At 34.9% G+C, this 27800-nt stretch overlaps 3 protein-coding genes across 7 annotated transcripts; 2 read left to right on the top strand and 1 right to left on the bottom strand.

Annotated features, from left to right (window-relative positions):
• The first annotated feature begins 286 nt into the window (after positions 1-286).
• Positions 287-19621, top strand: LOC120085507 (L-arabinokinase-like). Of its 3 annotated transcripts, XM_039041514.1 has the most exons (28): positions 287-638; positions 1433-1540; positions 2463-2531; positions 8615-8698; positions 8923-8999; positions 9123-9189; positions 9530-9587; positions 9725-9792; positions 9871-9933; positions 10159-10212; positions 10312-10414; positions 10496-10605; positions 10708-10827; positions 11522-11578; positions 11827-11999; positions 12090-12249; positions 12602-12685; positions 13451-13579; positions 13872-14084; positions 14820-14907; positions 15349-15392; positions 15480-15575; positions 15660-15736; positions 16264-16464; positions 16986-17151; positions 17239-17310; positions 17607-17810; positions 19385-19621. In XM_039041514.1, the coding sequence occupies exons 1-28, from the start codon at positions 543-545 to the stop codon at positions 19523-19525; spliced, it is 2982 nt and encodes a 993-aa protein (XP_038897442.1). In that variant the 5' UTR covers positions 287-542; the 3' UTR covers positions 19526-19621. The 3 variants fall into 3 exon arrangements, with proteins under 3 accessions (XP_038897442.1, XP_038897444.1, XP_038897445.1); XM_039041516.1 differs by lacking the exon at positions 19385-19621 and having other exon boundaries at positions 17618-17803; XM_039041517.1 differs by lacking the exons at positions 287-638; positions 1433-1540 and having other exon boundaries at positions 2465-2531; positions 8547-8698.
• On the bottom strand, positions 19106-24906 carry LOC120085508 (AIG2-like protein D). 3 transcript variants are annotated; one of them, XM_039041518.1, is made up of 6 exons: positions 24703-24906; positions 23302-23374; positions 23105-23197; positions 22400-22483; positions 21592-21735; positions 19106-19445 (listed from the first exon to the last, which is right to left on the bottom strand). In XM_039041518.1, the coding sequence occupies exons 1-5, from the start codon at positions 24852-24854 to the stop codon at positions 21634-21636; spliced, it is 504 nt and encodes a 167-aa protein (XP_038897446.1). In that variant the 5' UTR covers positions 24855-24906; the 3' UTR covers positions 19106-19445; positions 21592-21633. The 3 variants fall into 3 exon arrangements, with proteins under 3 accessions (XP_038897446.1, XP_038897447.1, XP_038897448.1); XM_039041519.1 differs by having other exon boundaries at positions 21592-21717; XM_039041520.1 differs by lacking the exon at positions 19106-19445 and having other exon boundaries at positions 21586-21717; positions 22400-22478.
• Positions 24907-25470: 564 nt separating this feature from the next.
• On the top strand, positions 25471-26025 carry LOC120084856. The gene has a single exon (XM_039040670.1). The coding sequence runs from the start codon at positions 25471-25473 to the stop codon at positions 26023-26025; it is 555 nt and encodes a 184-aa protein (XP_038896598.1).
• The last annotated feature ends 1775 nt before the right edge of the window (positions 26026-27800 follow it).

Raw genomic sequence — 27800 nt, 5'->3', positions numbered from 1 at the left:
GACGGACTGAAATTTAAAATTGAAAACGTTATATCTATCTGATGAATAACGAAAGGAAAACACGAGAGGAATGAGTCTAAAACGAGATGAACGAGCGAGAATCTACAATGCGTATGCGAGAGCGTTTTGGGACTAAACCAACCTTTCACATGCGACTGACGTCATCAAAAGTTCAAAATTCGAGTATTTTTTAAAGCGGGATGAAATTTCGAGTGGGCCGCAAAATTTGACCCATGTACCAATTTCCCTTCGATTAACGCAGCAGAGAGGCTTCATATTAGAGGATTCATATTAGAGGATTCAGTTGGATCTTCGAAAAAAGAGTTCACTCCTATTCTTCTACTTCTCTTTCTTGGCCGGAATTTCGGGACTAGATAACGCTGAATGACGAGGCGTAACCTCCATTCCAAACCTATTTGCCAATGAACGAACAGCCATTGTTCAACTCCAATTCTGTAGTCTTTATATATTTTTAGTAATAAAGAGAGCGAAATTTGAAGTTAATCAGTTGGATTCGACTCGATCGAGAGTTGCCGGAGACAATGGGGATTCAACCGGAGACGCCGTCGGGGAATCGTTTGGTCTTTGCTTACTACATCACCGGCCATGGCTTCGGCCACGCCACTCGCGTTATCGAGGTTAGATCCTCCATTATAGAATTTTGATCGAACGTCTTCATTTTTTTAACTGTTGGTTATATGCAATGGAGTTTGGATTTCGGTCTGGCTTGAATTGTTCTTTTCTCGGATTTGTTGTATAGAATCCTGTGAGGTCATTTCTGGCGTCAAAATTCATTAGCTTTGGAATGTCGAGAGATTTCTTCGGTGCTCGATCACATTTTCTTCTCTTGCTCGAAATGCCGTTGCGCGCTAGCTTGTAGTTTAGGGGTCTCGTAGGGGTGCCTGTTTCGAAAACGGATCGAAATAACTAACTGATTAGTCCTAGGCATTATTTTTTTTTCTTCAAAAAAATAAAAAAAAAATTACGAAATACTCATAGTAACCATTGAGCAGATGAAATTAGTAATATTATCGATTAATTTCAATGTGTATTTTCTGTAATGGCATGTAACTTGTCCTGCTGACAGTCTTCTGGAGACAAACTTCACGTAATTTTTGCTGAAAATTTCTTCTGTTTGGATTGATTACGTTCGGTTACGAGCTTGAATTCTCCTTTCCTTGCATTTGTTGTTTAGAAATTCTGTGAGTCCAGTTCTTGAGTCAAATTTCCTTGGTTTTCAAATCTTTGTTTCCCGTAATGTTACTTATCCTGCTGACTTTCTTCTAGAGGAGTTAACGAAAATCTTACTGAAATTTGTTCTGGTTTTCTTCGTGGAAATATTAATATTAGTTATCATACATTGCTTTACTACATTGTTGATCTTCTTCTTCTTCTTTGCTTGAGAACTGTTAATGTTGTTCTGTGCAAAAAGGTTGTTCGGCACCTGATACTTGCTGGCCACGAGGTGCACGTGGTTTCTGCTGCCCCCGAGTTTGTTTTTACTTCTGCAATCCAGTCTCCTAGGTTATTCATTCGAAAGGTAAGTTTGATCAAGGCTTATGCCTGTCTGCTAGTGATTTCTGCTAAGCTGTTCAATCGGGCCTATGTTTCATTTCAGTTTTTAGTTTCGATACCTCTCCAATTATTTATCATTTAAACAATCGAATGGATATATTCTACTAGTGGATATTATGCAGAAGTTCAATTTTAATTTTTCTTTACGTATTGTACCTTCTATTCAGTTTTAATTTGTCTTTACGTATTGTACCTTCTCTTATTTTCTATCTGCAATGGTTGATAGTTGATAGTTCATATTATTGAATACTATATTGTTTTCCATAGCTCCCCTTCATATGATCAATAAACTATTATGCATCGTTACCTCCTCATTGAGACTCATTTCCTTTTCTCGGTCTCTCACTGAAGAGAGTCACTGCACACCTCACGCTTTAAAAAGTATAAGTTGGATACGAGAATATTGGATTACCATAATCCTAGGTATTGATAAATTTGTTAACAGTATACTTTTCATGTCTCTCTTTATTAAATCATTTTTTTTTTATATTTTTGTCAATATATCTGGTCTTTTTTTCTTTTTCGTTTTGTACCAAACATACTACGAAAAATTAAAACTTATGTAATGCATTCTGCTTGGAGACTAACAGTAAATATGGTTTATGTACTCGATCAATTAATAATGATGAACATTTAGATGTAGCTGTTATATTTCAACTAAAAATTGATAGTCTTGTGTTTAACATGTTTTCATGAACTCATAGAAATTGAAATTAAGTGCTTGATTTGTACATTGTTCTTTCTTCTTCTTCTTCTTTTTTTTTCCTATTTTTTTTCCATTTTAAATGAGGTTTCAGTTAAACTCCAACCGCATTCACGTAGAATATCACGGTAAAATTAGTTGCAAACAAACCTTAAGTAATTTGTAGATTTATATATTCTTTTAGGTATTGTTGGACTGTGGGGCTGTCCAGGCAGATGCATTGACAGTAGATCGCTTGGCATCCTTAGAGAAGGTGAGTTACTATCACCATTATCTCTTTTACCTCTTTCCGATTTCTTCTTTGTGTCCACATTGCACTGTATATCTTAATAAGATGATTCTTTCAAATACTGTGAAATTATTTCACTTTTTCTTCTTATTATAAGGGTACAAAGCCCTAATTTAAATAGAATACAGATTTAATGAAATAAGGAAAATATTAATAGAGAAGGAAAGAATCCTACGGAATAACTACAGTAAATAAAACCAAATAAAATAAAATATTTGCATAAATCAACACTCCCCTTCAAACTGGTTTAAAGATGTCTTCCGTTGCCAACTTGTTAATCAATTTGTCGAATTGTAATTTTGGAAGCCCCTTTGTCAGTACATCAACAATTTGCTATGTTGTAGGGAGATAGGTAGTGCATATCACGCTAGTATCAATCTTCTCCTTTTATAAAGTGTTTATCAACCTCTATATATTTTGTTCTATCATGTAGGACTGGGTTGTGTGCTATGGAGATGGTGATCTTATTGTCACAATAAACCCGTATAGGCATTACCTGGATAAACTTCAATTCTTCCAATAATCTTTTTATCCATATACCCTCACAAATGCCATGTGCTAAAGCCCTAAATTCTGCTTCAACACTACTTTTGGCTACCGGTACTACCTGCCCAATCAGCATCAGTATAAATTTCCATATGTAAATGACCATTCTTCTTAAGTAGTATCTCTTTTCCTGGAGTACCTTTCAAATATCTTAGAATTCTGTAGACAACTCCAAAGTGGGTTGGCCCTAGGACATGCATGGACTGGTTCACCATACTGGCAACAAAAGCAATATTTGGACGAGTATGAGATAGATAAATAAGTCTTCCCACGAGTCTCTGGTATTTCCCCTTGTCTTTATCTCTGTATCTTTTGCAACTTGCAATTTTAAGTTTGGCCTAATAGGAGTTTCTGTTGTACGACAACCAAGTAAGCTCGTCTCTTCAAGTAAATCAATGACATATTTTCTTTGATTAACAAGGATACCTTATCTTGACCTAGCAAATTCCATCCCGAGGAAGTATTTCAAGGTTCACAGGTCTTTAATTTTGAATTCATTAGCTAGTTTGCCCTTCAAGTTGTTCATCTCAGTTTCATCATTACATGTGAGAATGATATCATCAACATAAAGTATTAAAACAACCATCTTATCATGACTAGTATGTCTATAGAATATGGTGTGATCTGCTTGACTCTGACAGAACCCATAACCTGTCATTGCTTTCCCAAAACGTCCAAACCACACTTTAGGAGATTGCTTAAGGCCATAGGGGGATTTCTTTAACTTGCACACTCAGTTGATTTCAAGGTTGGCTTCAAAACTTGGTGGTAAGTTCATAAATACCTCCTTTTCAAGCTCACCATTAAGGAAGACATTTTTTACATCAAGCTGATAAAGATGTCAATCAAAATTAACTGCTATAGATAACAACACTCTAATGGAATTGATTTTCGCAACAAGAGCAAATGTTTCATGATAATCAATCCCATGGGTTTGTGTGAAGCCTTTAGCAACCAGCCTCACTTTGTGTCTTTCAACGCTCCTATCGACTTTGCACTTTATAGTGAACACCCATTTACATCCCATTGTTTTCTTATCTTTTGGAAGCTCAACAATTTCCCACGTGCCATTTTCTTCTAGAACACTCATCTCTTCCATAACTGCTAAGTTCCAATTCGGATCATTCAAGGCTTCCTGTATATTCCTTGGCACAAGTAGATTTGTTATCCGAGAGGTGAAAGCTTTCTAATCATAAAAAAAAATATATGGTAAGAGAGGCAGTTTGCAATAGGATATTTATACACCGACAAATACCTTTTCTATGGGCTATCGGAATGTCAAGATCAGATAAGGGATTCTAAGAGGATGAGGAAATGGGAATAGGAGGATTACTTGAATTTTCAGCATCATTTGTCAGGGCATCTGATTGGGTTTGTGGCACGCCGCCTCTTTGATCTTGATTATTTTGATTTAATGCCCTTCTAGAATAAACATGAAGTTCAGGATGCCAATTAACGAGATCTCTTCGACATGTTTCTCCCCCTAAAGTTGAATTTCTCATGTTTGGCATTACGAGACTACTACTTTTTGGGATAGATGATAGCAAGAAGTGGAGATGTATCCCAAAAATTATCTTCTAAGTCGGATATCTCCCGTTGAAGGGAATTTTTGTCAAAAAAAGGCTTGTTTCCAAAAACATCACATCCATACCTTCAATGTATTTTCTAGTGAGTCAAAACACTTATATCTCTTTTTATCATAGGTATATCCAAGGAAAATACATTTAAGGGCTCTAGGATCAAGTTTTGACTAAGAAAAACTAGAGATATGAACATAAGCAATACACCCAAAGACTTTAAGCGGTAAATCAGACCACAAACGTATAGTAGGGAGAAAATCTTTAAAATGATTTAAAGGTGTTTTAAAATCCAAGATTTTAGAAGGCATTCGATTTATAAGGTGGACAGCTGTGAGAACTGCATCACCCTACAAATACTAAGGAACATGCATATAAAACATAATAGCCTGAGTAACATCAAGTAAATGCCTATTTCTCCGTTCAGCAATACCATTTTGTTAGGGAGTATCACAACAGGTGAGCTGATGAGAAATACCCTTTTCCTTAAAGAAATCAATAAAAAATTCATTGAAGTATTCAGTTCCATTATTAGAGTATAGAATGCATAGTTTAGTTTGAAATTGATTTTCAACTATGTTATAAAAACGAACAAAGATAACTTTGACCTGAGACTTTTTTGTAAACAAATATATCCACGTTAATCGAGTGTGATCATCAATAAATGTAATAAACCGACGTTTTCTGCTATGTGTCAAAACTTTTGACGGACCCCAAACATTAATATAGATTAAGTAAAACGGTTTAGAGGCCTTGTAGATTTTGGTAAATATGGGACCCGATGATTTTTAACAAAAATGCAACTTTCACATTGAAAATTTGAACAATCAATTCCTTTAAATAAGTTTGGGAACAAAAACTTCAAATAGAAAAAACTAGGATGTCCTAGTCTAAAATGTCATAACAAATTGATTCCTGAACAGAGGGAGAACTAACACAATTTAAACCCTGAACTTTTTTTATCATTAGTCAGAGACAGAGAGTCATCAAAGTAGTAAAGACCATCAAGTAGACTAGCACGTCCAATCATCTCCCCCGAGTCCTGATCTTGAAACCAACAGTGAGTTGTAGAGAAAATGACATGACAGTTAGTGTCTTTAGAAAGTTTACTCATAGATAATAAGTTACAAGTTAATTTAGGGACATGGAGCAGAGTGTAATGTAATTTTTTCTGTCAAACGAATAGTTTCTTTTCTTGCAATAGAATTGAAACTTACCATCTACAAGTCGAATTTTCTCAGTGCTATACAGAGGGGAATATGAATAAAAAAAAGTGAGATGTACTAGTCATATGGTTTGAAATTGCGGAATTTATGATCCAAGGAGATGAATTAAGACAAGAAAAAGCTCGAGGACAGTAACCTGTTTGTGCCAAGGAAGTATTAGGATTACCCGATGGCAAATTGACCTTTAACAGCTTCAGTAGTTGATCAACTTGCTCTTTACTAAATGGATTGAAGTCGGCGCTATTAGGAATGGGAGGTGCGGATTAATTGTTACTTTGTCACCTGGCTTGTTCTTCCTCTAGTTTGCAGGCTTTCCTTGGATTTCCAACAAGTCTCACGAGTATATAGTGGGGTTTGTAACAATGATCGCACCATATTCGGGGTTTGCTTGGTGGCAGGGAAGCCTTATTGGCTTTGGTTTCAATCATGATAGCAGATGTCTCAATAGAGTCTGTGCTTTTCTTGCCAACATTACACTTCGACGACTTTCCTCCCTGCAAACCTGAAAAAAAAAATAAAAATAAAAATAAAAAACTTCATTGATGGAGGGGAGAGGTTTTCTACTAGTAACTCTACTTCTAACCTCATCAAATTCATCATTGAGGCCAGTGAAATTTGTAAACACGACCGTCCTCCACCATCTTCTTGTAATGTGCTTGATCGTTAGTTGATTCCCATTCATAGCTTTAAAAAAGGTTCAAGTCTTGCCAAATTCTTGTCAGCTTGCGAAAATACTGTGTAATTGTATCTCCTCCTTGTCGGATATCACCTAACTTGAGATTTAACTCTAGTACTCGTGATTGATTGTCAAGGTCTGAATATATTTGGTTGATATTGTCCCATAAGTCCTTTGCTGTAGAGTAACACGTGTAGTTGGAACATATTTCCTCATTCATGGAATTGACCAACCATGTCATGACCATGGAATTTTCAGCATCCCAAGTAGCAAACAACGAATCCGTCTTGGCCAGTGCCTTGTTTTCACCGGTAAGATACCCCATCTTCCCTTGTCCACGAATATACATCCAAATGCTTTGGGACCAACAAAGGAAGTTGTCTCCATATAGAGATGGCAACGGGGTCGGAGGGTGGGGATGCACTCCCCATCCCCGTCCCCGCCCCATTCTCCGTTTTGGGGAGTCGGGGAATCCCCATTCGGGATTCCGGGTCCCTCCAGGGAAAAATCTCTGCCTTTTATTTATTATTTTTATTAGTTAAAATTAATTAAATTTAATATTTATATTGAAATCGTAAATTTGTATAGGAATTAGTATTATTGTTACATACAGTTGTTTAAATTAAAACATTACATGTTTTTATTATAAATTAATAAAAAATAAATTTATTATATAGGTTTTAAAATTAAAAAAAAACCAAAACATCTGTTTTCAGTAATATATTATTATTATTCTTATATATTAACAATTAAAAAAAATCGGGACGAGGACGGGGATCAGGTTTGGGGTCGGGATTCCCTCCTTGTCCTGATCGGTTCGGGACCGACCCCGCGGAGAATTTTGGCATCCCATATCTCCATTAAGTCGAATTGTGGTAATTTGGACATTTGGAGTTGACGATTGTCGGAAACTTTGGCCATTGGATGATTTTCGTCAGACATGTGTGCTATTGGTTCTTAACAAAACACTAACAAAAATAGAGTTAAAAAATAAAAATAACTCACAAAACAACAGCCTCACCAGGAGAGAACAAATACTCGCGAATATTAGATCTTGATGGTTGGAAAACCGATTGACAACGCAAAAGAGGAAAGGCAGTCGTTCGATGGTGCCGGGTGAGCAGAAATCTAAGATGAAATCACGGGAGAAAACACCTCCACTCGCGTCAGATCCAAGATGGTAGGCGGAAAACAACGCGGAAATGAGCGAAAATCAGTTGTCAGATCTGAGAGCAAAATTGGCGGTTGACGACAACGAAATCGGCATTTGGATTTGAACGAGCGAAAATTGGAGACGACGATTGGCGAAGATCTGAAGGAGCGAAATCACGTCAGATCTGAGCGACAATTGACGTTCACAAGTTGACGACGACGGAAAAGAAGCGGATCGATGGCAACAGCTCCGTGACGGCGGCCGTGGGGGGGGGGCGGGGGGGGGTGGGTGCTGGGTGCGACACACAAGTACTAAAAATTAGGCTAGGTTTTTTTGTTTGAGGCTCTGATACCATCTTATATCACCGGTTGACCCAAAAGCTTAAGTTGATGGGTAGAGGTAAATTTAATTATAATATCTAATATTCCCCCTCACTTGTGGGTTTGAAATATGAAGAAGATCCAATAAGTGGAAATTAATATTAATTGGGGAAGAAATAACGTTTTAGGGGCTTGAACATAGAATCTCCTTGGACCACCTGCTCTGATAACATTTATTTCACTTTTTCTTATTAATACAAGGGTACAAAGTCCTAATTTAAATAGAATACAGATTTAATAAAATAAGGAAAATATTGATAGAGAAGGAAAGAATCCTACCGAATAATTACAGCAAATAAAATAAAATATTTGCATAAATCAACAAATACGAAATAAATTTTTTACAAAATATGACATGTTGTCATCGCCCTTATTAATCTGCCAGCTTATCACGACTACTACTTTGTTCTCTTCTTATCAGGTCGCTGGTTTTTCATTTCTTTTCTTATTGTTTTGCTAAATGTTGTCCATTCCTTTGGCCACTTTTAGTATCACGAGACAGCTGTTGTGCCCCGGTATACCATTTTGAAGACAGAAGCAGAATGGCTGAAGTCAATCAAAGCTGATTTAGTGGTAAATACTTGTGATATATGCATGCTTAAATCATCATGGCCACTTTGACCATTTAATCATGTGGAAGTGATCATGAGATGGAAAATATTGTGGCTCTGGAGCAAAGTGATGCAATATATTAAAGGACAACTTTCATGATTGTGGAATTTAAGTCACGACAAGAATAATTTATTTTAAACTATATTTCAAGAATTGATAATTTTGCTTCTACGAAATGTAAACAGGTTTCTGATGTTGTACCAGTCGCTTGTCGTGCTGCTGCTGATGCTGGGATTCGCTCTGTTTGTGTTACCAACTTCAGGTAACTCATTGACACTAGCGTGTTTACTCTTTACTTGTCATATCACCACTTATTTTTCATGATGTCTTGCATTTATTAACCAAAATGTTTTAAGGCCAATAGTAATTAACTTAAATTTTGCAGTTGGGATTTCATCTATGCAGAGTATATAATGGATGCCGGGCATCACCACCGTTCGATAGTCTGGCAGGTGAACTTTTTTTTAATATTTGAATCATTATTTCAGTATCCCTAAATGGTCCACATTCTTTCTTTTGTCAGAATCAGGGATTTATATTTTTATAGAAACTAAATTCAATGGTATCTAGAAATAATTGGCATTTAGTTTCCTTCACCGTGATGGGGGTTGTTATTATTGTAATTTATTGGACAATTTTGTATTGATAAGACTTTTTGCGCGTTTTAACACCTAGGAAAAATTGAATGTGAAACTTGAAAATCTCGTTAAGTCTGTTCATTTTTTGTATTAATGAATGAAACTGTATTCTGTGATGCTATAATTCTTTATGTCCTTGGCATACACTTTGCAGATAGCAGAGGATTATTCACATTGCCAGTTCCTGATCCGCCTCCCAGGATACTGCCCAAGTATATTTTCAAGACCATTGCTTTTTTCCCCTTCCTGCTACTTTTTATTATTATTTTTTAAAATAATAATATTGGTTCTGTATTCATTTTCTTTTCTTGTTTTCGATATTTTGCCTGCATGCGTCTTGCTTCTGCAGTGCCTGCTTTCCGTGATGTTGTTGATGTACCTCTTGTTGTTAGAAGGTTGCACAAGACACGGCAGGAGGTTTCACATTCTACTAAGCACCTTCACTCGATCATTTTTGTTTCATTTGTGATTCTCTTACTCGAGTTCTTATTCTAGGTGAGGAATGAACTGGGTATTGGAGATGATGTCAAGTTAGTTATCCTTAATTTTGGCGGACAGGTGGGTTGAATTGGTTGATTCTGTTCTTCTATGGTTTGTCAAATATTTATTAAAATCTCTATGTCGGAAGTTTGATCCTTTCTTTTGTTTGCTATGGATGCATGCTTGGACGTATTTCACCAAGTTGTAGTTGTGTAACTTTATTTTTCTTCGGTTGCCTGATTTTGAATTAGTTTTCGGATATTTCACTTAAGACTTATATCTGTTTCATTGTCCTTCTGTCAGCCTGCAGGCTGGAAGTTGAAAGAGGAATATTTACCCTCTGGTTGGCTTTGCCTGGTATCCTTCCTCATAGCGTCTCATTTGGTTCAATGGTGTGCATAAGTTGCTATAATGCAGTCATTTTTGTACTTAAATTGTCTTTTTTTCGGGGGTCAGGTTTGCGGTGCTTCAGACACTGAAGAGGTTCCACCAAATTTCATTAAGCTCGCAAAAGATGCGTATACACCAGATCTGATAGCTGCTTCTGATTGCATGCTTGGTGTGTAAAATATAATTCTGAAAGTGGCTGAGCTTAATCAGATGGATAAAAGCACATTAGATTATGTTCCTTTTTTTTCAGGAAAAATTGGTTACGGAACCGTTAGTGAAGCATTGGCATACAAAGTACCTTTTGTCTTTGTACGAAGAGATTATTTTAACGAAGAACCATTCTTAAGGAGTATGCTTGAGGTGCTATTCTGTAGTTTGTCTTCAATGATTCTCTCCTTGTAGTTTTTCCTCTTTCCCAACAAATTAGTTAATAAGTCCTATTGGTCACTGTTCCGTAAACAGTATTATCAAAGTGGGGTTGAGATGATAAGGAGGGATTTACTCACTGGTCAATGGAAACCTTATCTTGAGCGTGCTATTAGTTTGAAACCTTGCTATGTGGGAGGCGTCAATGGTGGTGAGGTATGGCTCTTCAAGTTCTATGATTTTTTTTTCTTAATGGTAAAAAATCGTTGTACTTGCATCTCTATAGTTTGAGGGACATGATGTCGCATGATTTAGAACTAGCAATTTTCTTGACATGATCAATCAATCTATCTTATGCCTTATCGTATTTTTAATAGGTTCACCGACTTCAGATTTGTACTTTCTCATTATTAACTTGTTCCCTTTGGGTGTTACTAAGATATGAGGATATCTTAGATTTCCAATTAAGGCCATGGCACTAATGGCCATGTTAAGTGAGATTTCCACCCCTTTTTTCCCCTCAAACTATCACACTTCCAGATCTATAGGCCTTCTCCGTTGGGAAGTGGAGATGAGATCCTTAAGGTTGAGCCATAGTTGAGGATCTCATGAAAGAAATGAAATGCTCTTATGAGGATGCTGATGATATTTGACTAGGCAGCTAATATACCTACTCATATTTTTAATTGTACAACTATAATGGTCGTTATCATTTTTACAGTTTACTATTTAGAATGTCATTTAATATGGAACCTGTTTTGACCTTTTGACCTTTCGACCTTCCCTAGTACCTAAACTTTTTGGTTCTTCATGTGATTCTTTGAGATCCCAACATCAATGAAATTGATGTTTTTAGTTTGCACCTCTTATTCTCTTTGCAGTTCATTGTTCATTTCTTCAAAATCTGTAGGTTGCAGCCCATATTTTGCAAGAGACAGCTGGCGGGAAAAATTATAAATCGGACAAGGTCAAGAAACTCTTTACCTTACTGTGAAATATGGGGGTAAAAATGACATTGATCATATACTTTTGTTATTATAGAATTAAGCATTTTTGTAATTTGGCAATTACCAAGACACCAACTTTATCGTGCGTTTTATATTGGACAAGTAGTTTATATCTATGATTCCATTAATTTGAAAAGAGCTAAAGTGATTTTCTGTGTTTTGTTTTTAATCACATCAGAAATTTCACTTTAGCTTTTTGAAAATGTAGTTTAGTGGGGCAAGAAGATTGCAAGATGCCATAATTCTAGGATATCAACTCCAAAGAGCTCGCGGTCGAGATCTTTTTATTCCAGAATGGTATGCGAATGCGGAAAACGAATTTGCCCTTTCGATAGGATCACCAACTTGCCGAGTGGATGAGAGAAGCTCGCCAATTGACTAGTGAGAAACTTGTTGCATCTGAAGAGTTTAATAACTTGGAAGAACAATTTATATGTATATAATTTGACGTCTCTCCATTTGTTCTTTTAGTTCCATCGAGGATTTTGAGGTGCTTCATGGTGACGTTCAAGGTTTTCCCGACTCATTGAACTTCTTAAAAAGTTTGGTAGAATTAGATTCTTTGAATGTCAATGAAAACATTGAGATACGGCGGGAACAGAAGGCTGCTGCAGGACTATTTAATTGGGAGGTTGTGTTCATAAACTAGAATATTCCTTTAATTTTATCTCACTACTATTTCATAATGCTCAAGCATCTCAGTCGATAATGATAATGATTTTAATTAGGAGGTTTACGCTCTTGATTTGCTGCATTTTCAACTTCTAAGTAATATTTAGGATTCAGGGTTTTTGTTTAATTTACATGTATTACAGCCTCAAGCAGAATAACTTGTCAAATGCAATGGTTTAGTACTTAGCTATTGCTATTTCATTGGTGATGGTGATTCCAAAATAACTTTCAAACACCGTTGTCTCATGGTCTTAACATTACCTTTAACCCTTCATTTTTTTGGGTGGACGGGGGGTGGTTGGTCACTACAGGAAGACATTTTTGTAGCAAGAGCACCTGGAAGGTTGGATGTCATGGGGGGCATCGCTGATTACTCTGGAAGCCTCGTCTTGCAGGTAACATCAGTCTTTGATCTTGTAGCCTTTTGAATAATAAGCAAAAATTGGGACTAGTAATTAGAGTAGACAAGATGCTATAATGATTCTTTTTCAAGATTGTGAGCTCCCTTCCTTGCAGAATAGAGCAACTAGAGAACAAATATTTTGTTGGCTTGACTTTTTTGTTTCATTTTCCCCCATTGTTCTCCCATTTAATATAATATTTAACTTTGTCTTATAATTATTAATATCAGCCGTCAAATGTTCACCCATTTTTCCGGATGATCTCCTCTACTACTGTTTCTCTTACAATCCCTTGCAATTCAAGCACGCACTTACACATCACCTTAGTGTTACATGTGTGCCGCTTTTTATTATGGGAAAGTTGGTCTTTGAGTAAACAATGTTGTTAGTGAAAAAAAGTAACGTTCAATGTGCATTTAGAGATTCAAAGTTTCAAGAGTAAATTGTTGTAATTATATATGTTGTCATCTAATCATTGGTCTTTATGCTATATTTATTCTTTAGGGATTATGAAGCTGATACGTACCTTGATTGATTGTCACTATAACAAAATTTTCACATTCCAATTTCCAATTTACTATTACTTTTTATTTTGTATCTACGTAAACAAATTTTCTGGCTTCATTGGAAGAGAATTTACATACGACATGTTATGAGACTTTCTTTCATCTTTTTCTGTAGTTGCTTTTGTACATTATTGTCCAATGACATGTTTTCTCATTCTTTCCGGCGTTTTTGGTCTCCCTCCTGCCTATCCAGATGCCTATAAGGGAAGCCTGTCACGTTGCAGTGCAAAAAAACCATCCTAGTAAACATAGGCTTTGGAAGCATGTACAAGCTCGACAAGATTCCAGTGTACAAGGCCACCAGACACCGGTTCTTCAAATAGTATGTGTCATCTTCTGTGAAGTCCCTCTTTGCACAACACACTTCATAGTAACTTTCTTCTTTTCTTGTTTATCGTTGCATGTGCACTATTTTATATCTTTTTATCAAATTCCCTGTTATGAGATAGTTGGCTCTAGTATTTTCTGAAAGAAGTGTCTAATAGAATATACTTACTATCTTGGTAATCTTGTGGGTGAGATGAAAAAGAATGCAAGAGTTTTCAGAAACATATGAATCAAATTCAGACCGTTTGAGGTTTACTTTCTTCGTAATTGTATGTTATACAAATCAGGTATCTTATGGGTCTGAATTGAGCAATCGTGCCCCAACGTTTGATATGAATCTATCCGATTTCATTGATGGAGGGAAGCCAATTTCATATGAGAATGCAAGAAAATACTTTGGTAAGGATCCAGCACAAAAGTGGGCAGCATATGTTGCAGGGACAATCTTGGTTTTAATGAGAGAGTTGGGTGTACGATTTGAAGACAGTATCAGTATGCTGGTACCTCTCTCTTTTATATTGCAGCCAGATATTTAAGTGCAAATATGTAGGTCTCAGTCTTGATTTCTCCTGGATGATAAACTTTAGCAATCATCATTACATGAAAATACCTGGTTAAAGCATTTTGATTGTGTGAGTTTTAAACCATACGTGGATTCATCAATGCATCTTCATCAAAACTCTATTTGATGGTCATAATGTTGCATGTCATAAAATTAAAAAGCAACTATCATTAACTCAAGACGTGATGGTCTATCGAATGAACGTTTCTTTCAGGAACACGCCGATGCACATGCACCATCTATAATTTCACGTTGTACTTCATTAATATTGATATTTAGCTATTATGTTCATTTCATTTTGTTGTTTGTAGCTATTTGGATCAGTCAGCTATTTGCTGATGCACATGCACCATCTATAATCTCACGTATTTTACTAATATTGATATTTAGCTATTACGTAATTTTCGTGACTGCTGTGGTTGTAATGTCTACCCCACAAAATACAACGTGAAGTTATGTTGCGCCATGGAACTTGGAAGATATATGCATTCACTATTTTCTTCAAGCATAAAGGGCTTTCGTAATTGCTTTTCGTAATTGGCTAACTTTCATCTTGAGCATGTGAAACTGTGGTAATTCTCATAGTTTCACTGTATCGTTGCTTCTTTAGTCATGTATATCTTGTCGATCTACAATTTCCACGCATGGACTATAAACATTTCAAACGCAACAGGTTTCCTCAGCAGTGCCAGAAGGTAAAGGTGTATCTTCATCTGCCTCCGTGGAAGTTGCCTCATTATCTGCTATAGCTGCAGCTCATGGTAATTTAACTGGACATATCTGCATCAAATGGCAAAGGGTTTTGTTGTTGTTTTGCGGTTTAGTGCCTGGCCATGGATTTCAATAAGCAATGTTAGTAAAACTGCTTTTGGATTAGGATTAGGTGTTAACCCGATATTAGTGTCTTCTAACCTAATGGAAGAGATCGAATGCCTCGAGTTCTTAACCTTTAACTCTCATGTAATTTTTAAATTAATCCATGTGCACTTTAGGCATGTCTTTATCATCGGTTGATGATGTTACTTCACAATTCTAGACTCAATACATTAACTATTTCCATATTTGTTGCGTGCGAGTGATGCCCGACATTTTTATTAACTTGGTTTAATTTTACTAGCATATTTTCTCGAGCAATTAATATCACTCAATTTATTGAGCCTCTTTTATTGGAGAAATCAATTGAACGAATATCTGTCGTACAGGATTGAGTATCGGTTCAAGAGATATAGCTCTACTTTGCCAAAAGGTTTGAACCCAATGATCCAATCTTTAGCCAAATCTTCAATGCTACATTGTACCTAACCTCTTAGTTGAATGTTGAATCACGTACTAGGTGGAGAATTGCATTGTGGGAGCACCATGTGGTGTTATGGACCAGATGACTTCAGCATGTGGAGAAGCCAACAAACTACTAGCAATGGTGTGCCAGGTACATATAATCATTTAAGGGCTTCCTGCTATGATGCAGTTTTCCTTTTCAGTGAGATCATAAAAGTTCGCGCGTTATTCTCAGCCTGCTGAGGTACTTGGACTTGTTGAGATACCAAGCCATATTCGATTTTGGGGCCTTGATTCAGGAATACGCCACAGGTATCATTCAAATTCTCTCATCTCTGTTCAATGGAGGATGCACTTCGGTGTTTTCTTGCTTATAAGAATTTTGGCCATAAGTGACTTGTACATTTGTCATTTTTAGAAAGAGCTTTGATTTTTTATTTCTTTCACTTCATAATCCCGCTTTCTAGCAAAGAAAAAGCTTGTCGCGTTGCTAAGTTTACAAAGTATTCATTCATCATATTTGTTTTACCATAGAATCAAATTAAATCAAATCCCTCAAGTTGAAGTGCATCAAACGCACTAAGAGTTAAGACCTATGTGACAAGCTTACTCTTCTTGTTGGAAGTTCTAAAAACTTACCAACATAAGTGAATTGATACCGAGCTGTGAGTTGTGACTGATTTGCATCATTATAAACCCCAATAAAGTTTTTCAATTTCATGCAAATAACTCGTCATCCATGTGATGCAGCAAATTATCCACGTCCTTTTATAATTAACACGAAGCCTTGTTTGCACAAGACTAACATGAAGCATTATTCTACATTGTTTCTGTGGCAGTGTTGGCGGTGCAGACTATGGTTCTGTAAGGATAGGAGCATTTATGGGTAGAGAGATCATCAAGTATACAGCATCTTCTATGTTGCCAGTGTCATCTTTCGTCGCCAATGGTGTAAATAATTATGATTCCGAGGGTAATAGTGTCGAGTTGCTTCAAGCTGAATCTTCATTGGACTACTTGTGTAACCTTCCGCCTCACAGGTAATAGATGACCTGCTTAACCTTTTTCATTGAACTAGAATGTTCGATTGGTGAGACGCTCCTTAATTACATTCTCCTGGAAATGAACTCTAATACCAATCCATATCTATTATGCTATAGCCATTATATAAGACATGATGAAAGATAATTTCCCTCTTCTTGATAGGAAACTGTTATTATAGACCAAAATAGGAGAGCAGAACAGCTAGAGAGAACCTGTCCAAAACTAGACCAGAATAGGAGAGCAAAACAGCCAAAAGGCTGGGATAGAGAGAATGTCTGTCCAAAAATTAGAAGAGCCTTCAATTGTTAATAATTATAAAAAGATTGTAATGTAGTTAAAGCAGGAGAATTTCATATGGTTAGAGCACTATCCAGAAGTAGACTATATATTATTACCAAAAGTAAAGAATATAATCATTTGATCTTCAAATGTCCTTTGATCGTCTCCTTCCATTGTCTCCTTCCATGTAATCAATCATGTATGACGTGCATTCTAACTAGTCTTCTATCAACGTTAGGTATGAAGCTATTTATGCTAAGTTGCTTCCTGAATCCATTACTGGGAAGGCTTTTGTAGAGGAATTTGTCAATCACAACGATCCAGTCACAGTGATTGATGAGAAGCGTAACTATGCAGTTAAAGCTTCTGCAAGACACCCTGTATATGAGAACTTTCGTGTCAAGGTCTGGAATTATAATTTTTAGCATGAGTTGCGTTGCGATATCAACTCCTAAAGAAAAAGCTACGTAACCTTTCGCTTCTGTGAACAGGCATTCAAAGCATTGCTTACTTCCGCAACTTCTGATGAGCAAGTTACGTCCCTTGGAGAGTTGCTATATCAGGTTTGTTTACGTATGTAATTGGTAGAATTATTTACAAGCTTACATTTACATCTTAGGATGATGACTTTTTGTAATGGTAAAAAATACACCTTTTAATCAATTAATAGCATTTTAAAAAATTCATATAAAATTTTAAGATCTAGGGAAATACTGAGTTAGTGATATCTTCCAAGGGTGCTTATATTGAAGAAGTGTTAAACTCATCATTCATTCGCATAAAGTTATTGTTTTGTTGGGGTTATGACGAAGAAGAAAAAAAGGTTGGAAAAGGTGGATTTAATGTTATTATGATGCAGTGCCATTACAGTTACAGCGAATGTGGACTAGGGGCAGATGGGACAGATAGGCTTGTACATTTGGTACAACAAGCCCAGCATTCTAAGTCTTGTGGATCTGAAGATGGGACCTTGTATGGAGCAAAGATTACTGGTGGAGGCTGTGGCGGAACAGTTTGTGCCATAGGGAGAAACACCTTACGCACCAACCAACAGATCATCGAGGTAACCATTTTTTTTCCCTTGATAACACCTTTTCTTTTCTTATTTTTCTCTCTTCAACGAGTTCAACTATATGGGTGTTGAAACTCGAATTTCTAATAAGTTATTAGAGACCAACTAAATATAGTTTAGTTGGTTAAGGCATACACCTTCAAGCCTTTGACTAAAAAATCAAAGGTTCAATTCCTCACTTCGACTAAAAAATCTAAAGTTCAATTCCTCACTTCACATGTTAACTAATTGAGATGCTCAGAATCGATATTTTTGCTTTTTTATATCGCTTATTAAAGATTAGTCTTGGTCTATTGGTAAACAGATGTAACCCAACTTTCCTCGAGCCCTTTTTTTTATCACTTATTATTAAAAAAAACAAAAATCACACTACTTTTGGAAAAAGAAAACATGAAAAATTTGAAAATTTTTAAATATATGTTTTTTTTTTAAGGAAACTAAAATGGTTTAAATATGCCAATATCATCTTATGACTCTTTTTTAAAGCAAACATAACAACCAAATACAACCACCATAAATTACCACACCTAAAGCCTCTAACCAAACAGAGAAAAACACTCTGGAAAACCATCTTTTAGATCCATGAACACTTGCAGTATCATATTATGATTTTTCAATTATACAAATTAATATACTTTATTTATTTTTATAAATTTAATTTGTCAAATTGTACGAAGGGATTTTGAAAATTGAATATGTTTTAAAAAAAAATTATTTTATTTTTATTTTTTGTCTTCCAAATGTACCCTAATATAAATACATGGGTTGGGTTGGATTGAGAGTATTTTTTGGACCAACCCCAAAATTCAGGTTAGTTTGATTGGCTACTCAAATGACACAAATAAAGTTTTCAACCCAACCCAACCCTTAAAAATCGAGTTGGGTTGGGTTGTCGGGTTATAATTTATTTTTTTATTTTTAATGAAAAATATGTAAATTTATATACAACACATATCTCATAAAATTAAGATTCTAAATATCAAATATTTATGATATTTATTGTAAACTTTAAACAAAGACAAATACCATAACAATTTTAAAAGAAAAATATTAAAAATTCAAAAATTAATCAATACAACAAAATCAAACTTTAAACAAAGAAAAATATATATATATATAAAATTCAGGTTGAGTTGAACTCAAATTTTTTTTAGCCAACCCACAACCATATCCAACCCAATAAAAATAGAAAAAGTTCAATTCAACCCAACCCAAGAACAAAACTAACCTAACCCAACCCTTACATTTTGAGTTGGGTAGTCCGAGTTGTTCGAGTTGTCGAGTTATTTGAACACACCTAAAGAAGATAATCTTATTTTAGAAAACAGAATACAACTGATAACTGTTTTTCAGAGGCCGAATAACATTTGATGTTTAAACAATTTTGACAACTTTATAGGCAAATGTAACTTGTTTTGAAAGCAATGGAGGGTGCTAAGTTAAGTGCTTTGTGCAGCTAGTCTAAACCCAATAAATAATAAGTGAACATGTTATGTTACAAGTCATCAAATTCTTAATGAATCCTTAAAACTGACTGTATCATATGGATTATTGGTTGATCCCAGATTCAGCAAAGGTATAAAGACGCAACGGGTTACTTGCCCTTTATTTTCGAAGGTTCTTCTCCTGGTGCAGGAAAGTTTGGGCATTTGAGAATAAGAAGACGCAATTCTTTACATTATTCTACTTTCAGTAAAAGATCATAAATCCAACCATTGGTTCTGACAGAAAAAACGTCACCTTTTATGTTATTTATATTCATAATACTTTACGCAACAATGTTTTCATGAATAAGTTTGGTTGATTTATTTGTATAATTTTTTAAGTCCCTTAAATCATCACCTGTATCAAGTCGCTTCTTAAATCTTAAAATCATCACTTGTATCAAGTGGCTTAAATCCATACTACAGTTTTATCTACTAAAACTAGACCAACTTATTTAAACTAGAAATGATTTGATGTTTATAAATAGTAGATTTGTAACTATTTCAGCTTTTAAAAATCTTAAACTACTTGAATTTCAAATATGGTTTTAAGGACTAGAAAACAGAAGCATGATGGTTAATCTGCTCTTAAATTTTGTCCGAAATAAAAGTGGGTTAGGTAGTTGAATTGAAATTGTAATTTGAAGGGTGCATACATTTAATTTCATAGAACTAAAAACAAAAAACCAACTTACCAACCAGGGCCTACGTATTTTATCTCTGAAAAAATTGAAGAGTTAAAATATTATTGAAGTTGAGCGCAAGAATGACTCATTTGATCAAATGCCGTGCAAATTTTATTATTTTAAAACAATCATTTGGAATTCTATCATTTGAAATTCATGCCAAGATACTTAAGCCTTGCAAACACCATTTGATTTTCTTGTTTAGGAAGATTGTGTGTTTTCTCACAATTTCTTTGTCCATTAAATATTTGAATTCTCAGTCATATTAGTTATCAAACGAAGCTTAAATAAGTTACTTTGATCATTATTTGGATCCCATTTTGTTTTTAATTTTTTATTGTTGAAAATTAAGTTTGTTTACACCCTATATTATATAATGATTAACATCTTTCTCAAGTACAATGGTTTAACTTTTAGCCAAATTCTAAAAACAAAAACAAGTTTTAAAAGATATTTTTTTTTAATTTCAAAATTTGGCTAGGTATTTTAATACATTAATAAATGGAGATAACAAGATAACAAAGGAAGAATTTTAGAAGTAGAAATAGTGTTCACGTAATTTTCAAAAACAAAAAGGTAAAATCTAAATGATTATCAAATGGGGCCTTGATTTTTTATTTTAAAATTAATGTTTATAAACATGACTTCCACCAAACTAATATGTTTCTTTATATATTGTCTACTTTTTATGGATGTTTTCAAAATCCAAGCCAAGTTCTTAAAACTATATATAAAAAAACAGTTTAAAATTTTGTTTTTATTTTTTGAATTTACTTAAAACTTCAAATATAGGAAATGAAACCCAAAGTAAACAAATTGTGAAGTAACAAGTACAATTGTAAACAATGGCTATCAAATAGATTTTCGGTTTTTGAAAAATTTAACTTGCAAACACTACTTTTATTTTCAAAATCTAAATCAGATTTTAAAAACTAAAAAAATGATTAATAATTTTACTTTTATTTTCAAAATCTAAATCAAAATTTAAAAACTAAAAAAAAAAAATGATTAAAAATTTTAATTTTATTTTTGAAATTGAGCTTAAAATTCAAATTTATTTTCATATTATGTAAAAAGTTGATAAAAAAAAAAAGTTAATGATTATGGAACGAAATTTTAATGGTGTGATTTTGTTTATTAAGCTTAACCTAATAACACTTTTTCTCACTTCTACAGTGGGTTCAATGTCAGCAAATATTTTTAAATTTAATGTCTAGATTTAGACTTAACTTTGATCTCTATTTCAATTTAATAAAATTTGTTTGATCCGCATGTTTTCAATATTTTGTCTGATCCTTATACGGTATTTATTTATTTATCCTTAAATTAAATGTTAATGTACCATATTTGGCCACTTAAAACTTCTATGCTATTTAAATTTAAAAGATAAAAAGACTTGGATAGAATAACGATTCTGGTCCCTCAACTTTTCGTATTTTTTAAATTTGTAAAAATGAAATAATTTAATCGAAATAAAAGTTTGGAGAGGAAAAGGTTTTATTTTAAATGAAAGTAAAGAATGATTGAATGAGGGGCGTGTATGAATGACAAGTAGAAGGAGATTATAAATCGGCAAAAAAACATGTTTGGAAATATTACTACCTGGAGACTGGACAATCCTTCTCCATCAGCGGCCAGACATTTTTATGGTGTCGTCTGCTGCTCAAATTCTTCCATAAATTCATTGACCATCTTGATGTAAGCTTCCAAATGATCTCGCTTCCACTCCTTCCAATTTGCAGCAATATATATATATATATTAAGGACAATTGCAAATACAACAATCAGATTCGTAGTATTTATAGATATAGTATAATGAAAGAGAATTTGCAAATAAAATTCCCTTAAATTTTTGCAGTGAAAGAAAAATGGTTTATTCATTGAACTAACCAAAATCTTCCAAGGAAATTAAAATCAAATTGAGAAATCTTGATCCGTACAACGGATTCAAGATGCAAACATAAGGATAGCCTTGAATCTAAATTTGGAGCATCTTTCATAATCTAACTCATAGAATGAGGCAAGGAATTAGGAAATGTGAAAGGAGAAAAAAAATAATAACGAAACTTAATTAATTTAACTTCTTATGTTGGCATACGATTAAATTAGGGTCCATTGCAAATAAAACAATTATGCTCAAAGTATTGGCAGATGTAATACAATACAAAAGAATTTGCAAATATAACAAAATTTAGATCCAACATTCGTAGTATATCATAGCGATATAGTCTATCAATATGATAGGAGTCTACCACCAATATATTTTGTTATATTTGTAATTCTTAACAAATGTTGTCTTACACTTAATTATTAGCCCTAAAAGTGCTACCTATTGCAATTACCCGTATTTATGATGCACAAATATTATAACATGTTGCAGAAATGGAGCTAGAAAGGATAGTGTTTTTACCTCAAAATCCCAATCTCCGTACAAGTCTGGATCCTTTTCGTTGCCCCAAACATAAGCATAAACTAATAGCTTCTCCAAACTGTCCTGCAAAAAGTCATCAGCAGCCTAAAAAACAATTCTGAAAGCAGAGGGAAAAAAAGATAATCTACATTATCATAAATAATTAAGTTCTCATTTGGTAACGATTTCATTTTTTGTTTATAAACTATATTTGTTTACTCCTAATTTTTCAATTATTGTTCTCATATTGGTTAAAGAAACACTTAAATTCCTAATCAAATTCTAAAAACAAAAACAAGTTTTTGAAAACTACTTTTTCTTTTTAGTTTCCAAAACATAACTTGGTTTTTTAATATATTAGTAGAAAATAGATAACAAAATATAGAAATTTGTGGGTGGAAGTAGAATTTATAAGCTTATTTTTATAAAATAAATGGTAATTAAACAGGGCCTAAGTGATAAAAAGTTAAACTCCTCATAAGAAATATTGCAAGTGGACTAGAATAGCAATATGATGTCAATGTTTATTAAGTTTATCATCAACTTCCGAGTGTATTAGTATTTCATAACTACTAATATGCATGTATAACAAGTTGAAAACGAATACCAGAAGTTAGTATTTTATTGTAGGTCGTACTTGATTGTAAAGGTACAAAGTACTTGACTAATACACAGTCGATCACCAAAATGAGTCAAATATTTTACCATTGAAGAGACTTCAACTGTAATCCTCTTGTATTCAACATCCTCAAATGCATCTAAAATATCCATTTCAGAGTTTTTGATGCCTGAAAGAATCTGCAGCGTAAAGGATAGTTCAACATGAAAACATAAAACGACATGGAAAAAAATTTAGGATCATTACTAGTCACCCATGGCTACACAAGGATGGAATTACAAACCTTGCCAGATACTTTCTTGCTATCAACAGGTATGATCGCTGGATAAACTCGTCCTTTAATGCTTAATCTTTGACTGGAAATTCTCAAACAAATTACAGAGTTCAATCATATCATGAACTTGGGAATACAAGCAAGCAATAGAAGAATATTTTTAACCGTTCCTTGTGAAAATGCTAATCGTATAAACTAAGAATCAAAACCTTGTAAAATAGAACAAGCAATAGATCTTGTGCAATAACAGTTTGTAATAGTTATTTGGAGATCATCATCTGTAAACTTCTAAAGAGAAGAATTAAACAGAGAAAGAACATAAATTCAAGTAAATCATAAAATGGATAGAATGAATCAAATTCTCCTTCTAGGAAACCAACATGATTAGACTATCATTAATGCACACATTTAGCTTCAAATTTATCCGAAGGGAAGAAAATAACCAAAATGATATGCAAATCATATAGTCAGAGTGTAAAAGAATATTTCTAATGTAATCCTTTCTTATTGTAATGCTAACATTAACTGAAAAACAAAACCTAGAAATCACAAGTACAGAATTCGTTAAGAATACTTAACAGAAGATCAACATCCACAGACCACGGACTTTTGTAATGACAGATTTAAGCAAAGAAACAGCATCAATCCGAACCGAAAAAATAATTGTGCAACCAAATTCTCCTTAGAAAAGTATCACAAACTAGCTTGCTTTGAATTTATCAAAAGAGGTGATAATAACAGCGAATTGGTAATCATAAGAGCCAAGAGTAGAAAATTTTTCTACTGTAATCCTTCCCCGTCATGATGCTAATATCGACTAAGAAACAAGACCTAGAAAATCATAAGAAGCACAACAGACTGCTAACAATACTTGATAGAAGATCAACATTTACAAGTTTCTATAAAGACAAATTAAACAAAGAAACAGTATCAATTCGAGAAAGATTGATAGACCGAATAAAATTTTCCTTTCGAAACCAGCACGAATTAGCAATCATAAATGCGACTTTTGCGACAAATTTATCGAACGAGAAGGAAATAACAGCACGATTTGCACATCAAAGAGCTAAGAGTAGAAGAATATTTCTTGTTATAATCCTTTTTCTCACCATAACGCTAATGTCAACTGAGCAACAAAACCTAGATAATTCAAAACAAGCATAACAGTTGGGCAAACAATATATATTAGAAAATCAACATCCACGTACTTAACTAAATACAAATTAAACAGAGAAACAGCAGAAATCCAAATAAATCAAAAGATTGATAGAGCGAAACAGAATCAGAATAATCAACAGGAATGAGGCTATGATCGATGCGAACTTTACTTCGAGTTCATCCAAAATGGAAGAAACTAAGAGTGAGGATATGAAAAATAAAGAGGTAAGAGTAAAGGATGAAAGTACAGACTAGCCATTGAGAACGGCATCAGAAGACTGAGGAGTACGCTTCAAGAGGATACGAAGGACTTCATCGGCCATGAGAGAGCCGTAGACGAAGACTGAGTGAAGATTCTGCTGCGGATGAAGAGGTGCGAGAGAAGCCAGAGATGCTGAACCCATTTCCCACTCAAATTGCTTCTGTAATCTGTGTGAAAATGTAATTCTTGTCGACTACAACCAACTGAAGCCACCTATCTATATATAAGGAAAATTTTTACCTACTCAATTTTTGATCTAAAATGTCAAATGATCTATTTTAAAAAAATAATATCAATTGACCTTCTGCTTACGTTATCACGGGATGAGATTACAAAAATGTCCCTCAATTCTATACAAGTGCGCTCAAACTCAACTGTCGTCCCACTCCGCTCAAAATTATCATGCAAGTGCCATTCAACCTCATTCTACAAAACCATCGTCCATCTACTGCCATAATCGAAGTTCTCTACTGTCGTAATTGAAGTTCTGTACTGGGTTAGTGAATTTAATTTTTGTCTTCCATGTTGTGTTGCGTTTATTTAGGTTGGTTTCGTTTGATCGGTCGTCACGTTCATAAGTGGTTTCGTTTGAGCGAGATGGGCTAGAGCGAGATGGGCGAGAGCAAGATTAGAGAGAGTGTGATTAACGAAATTAGCGAGATTAGTGAGATTTTAACAGTATGTTTTGTTAGTGATTTTTTCGTACGAACTTGTTAACTGATAAATTGAATATTCATACAATGCAAGAGTAATTTCAGATGTCAAAATCTTTGAAAATTCATGAAGTTGATAGGTTTTCCGGGCAAGTAACTTGCCTGGCCCACGTAGCCAATGCCAACAAGATTGTAAAGCAGAAGCTTACCGGAAGGCAGTTAGAGATGTTCAAGAAAACAGTTTTTGGTCCCTTTCTAGACATTGAACTTGTATTCAACAACCCACTAATCCACCATATGTTATTGAGAGAACTGAAGAAGCCAGGAATTGACTCAATTAGTTTCTTTGTCAGAGGAAAGATCATCACATTTTCGAATGACGACTTTTTATTGATCACTGGTTTATGGCGGTCTCATACGCGAGTTAGACGGAGTGAGGAGTCCTCACAAGAACTTTTTACGAGGTACTTTTGTAATCGATCGACCTCAGACGCATTCCACTTGAATTTGCTTGAAGAAGAATACAAAAAATTGGCATTTGAAAATGACGACGATGCTGTGAAAATTACCGTAGTATATTACATAGAGGTTGCAATGATGGATAAAAACAAGCAAAAGAATGTTGTAGATCGTATTCTATTTGATGATTTGAAGATATAGACTACTACAACAATCTTGATTGGGGTACAATTATTTGGCAGAGGACACTCGACGCCTTGAAGACCACACTTAACGACAAGGTTGGTTTATACAAGGAGAGGGTGAGGGAAAATAAAAATTATATTGTGAAGTACTCACTCCGTGGATTTCCCCAAGCATTCCAGGTAGATGTTCCTTAACTTAACTTTATCTTTGGTTTAACATTAACATAGTTATAAATTTGAGTTGTTTGGATTTAGGTGTGGACGTACGAGATCCTTTCGTCAATAGCAGGAATATTGTCACTCGAAAGAGCAAGGTAGCCATTCCTCGTATATTACGGTGGTCATGCTCCCACTCGGTGCCATTCAAAGCACTCGAGAGAGACATTTTTTAGTCTCAAAATGTAAGTGTAATCTATTAGCCGCAGTATGTTTATTCGATAGTTAAATGTACACTAACCATCTTACTGGGTTCCTTAATGCAGACAAAAGTCAAAAAGGGTCTTGTCATGTCTGATGCTGAGAAGGAGTTTTAGGACACCCCAATTGATAGACGGGTCGTAAGACAAGCACACTCTGACACCGAGAGTTCAGGGAGCTCTAGTAGTTCAAATAGTGGCAGTAGTTCAGATAATAATAGTTCAGAAGGTGGGGAAGGTGAACAGTAGGGTAATTCAGAAGGTGGAGTGAGGGATGACAAATTTAATGGGGACCAAAACATCCATCAGCCTACTTACACCCCTAGTAAGGATATGTTTCATGATGTGCTGGTGGGTGACGTACGTCCTGAGCCTGAGAAGGAGTGTTCTGTCCCGGAGGTTTCAGGCCATAAGGAGGGAGGCAATGTTGATCCTGGTGTATATGTGTACCTACGGCGCATTGACAGCTCAATATCGAGCTTGGATGCCCGTGTATCGAACCTAGAGACGGACACGAGAGACATGAAAGTACAATTGTCAACTATTTTGTCTCTATTACAATCTATGAAAAGTTCCACAGTGTTTGAAGCGACGAGGTATCCTACTCCACAGACAGGCCATGATGCCACTATGTCCCCCATCCCACTGTACATAGGTCACCTACCCCGCCTCCACCTAAGTCACCTATACCACCTCCACCTAAGTCACCTACCCCACCTCCACCTAAGTCACCGATCTCACCTCTACCTCTCAATTCATCTGTATAGCTTGATATCACGACCTTCTCTAACACCCTACATCTCGATTTACAGGTATGATCATTATGTGATTCAAAAATTTCTTTCATCATATTTGTTATTCAACATGTTTAGCATTTTGTTATATTTTTGTAGGTTATGGTCGAGAGTAGAAAAATAACAAGTAAGAGGAAGGTCGTTGATAAGTACACACCTCCCGTTGAACCAAAAAAGAAAATAACAAAAGAGAAGGAAATTAAGGTTCAACTTCCTTTGGGTCGTCCAAATATTAAGTACCCTCTCTCCCTGAGGTACCTACGATACAGTTTAAAGCGACAATCCAATACTCCTTGGAGCATGAGGTTCCAGTGGCTATATTGAAGGAAATGATGAACTGGATTGCCGATAAGAATACGGACAACGAGGTTCGAGAAAATGCAGTTCGACCATTCTCCAAAACCTTTTTCCAGGAGTTGACTGAACCAAGTTCATGGGTTGAGTGTGACGTAAGTTTACGATCCTTGTCCTTTTTACCAAGTACATACAGTTATAAACCCTCTCCTAAAGTATATCTTGTTCTTGATGCAGACTCTAAATATCCTATTTGAGTTCATGAAAGATAAATTCTATAGGCAACC

Source organism: Benincasa hispida, chromosome 9 (assembly GCF_009727055.1).
Source record: "Benincasa hispida cultivar B227 chromosome 9, ASM972705v1, whole genome shotgun sequence".
NCBI lineage: Eukaryota > Viridiplantae > Streptophyta > Magnoliopsida > Cucurbitales > Cucurbitaceae > Benincasa > Benincasa hispida.
This window is presented reverse-complemented; position numbering and strand designations above follow the sequence as displayed.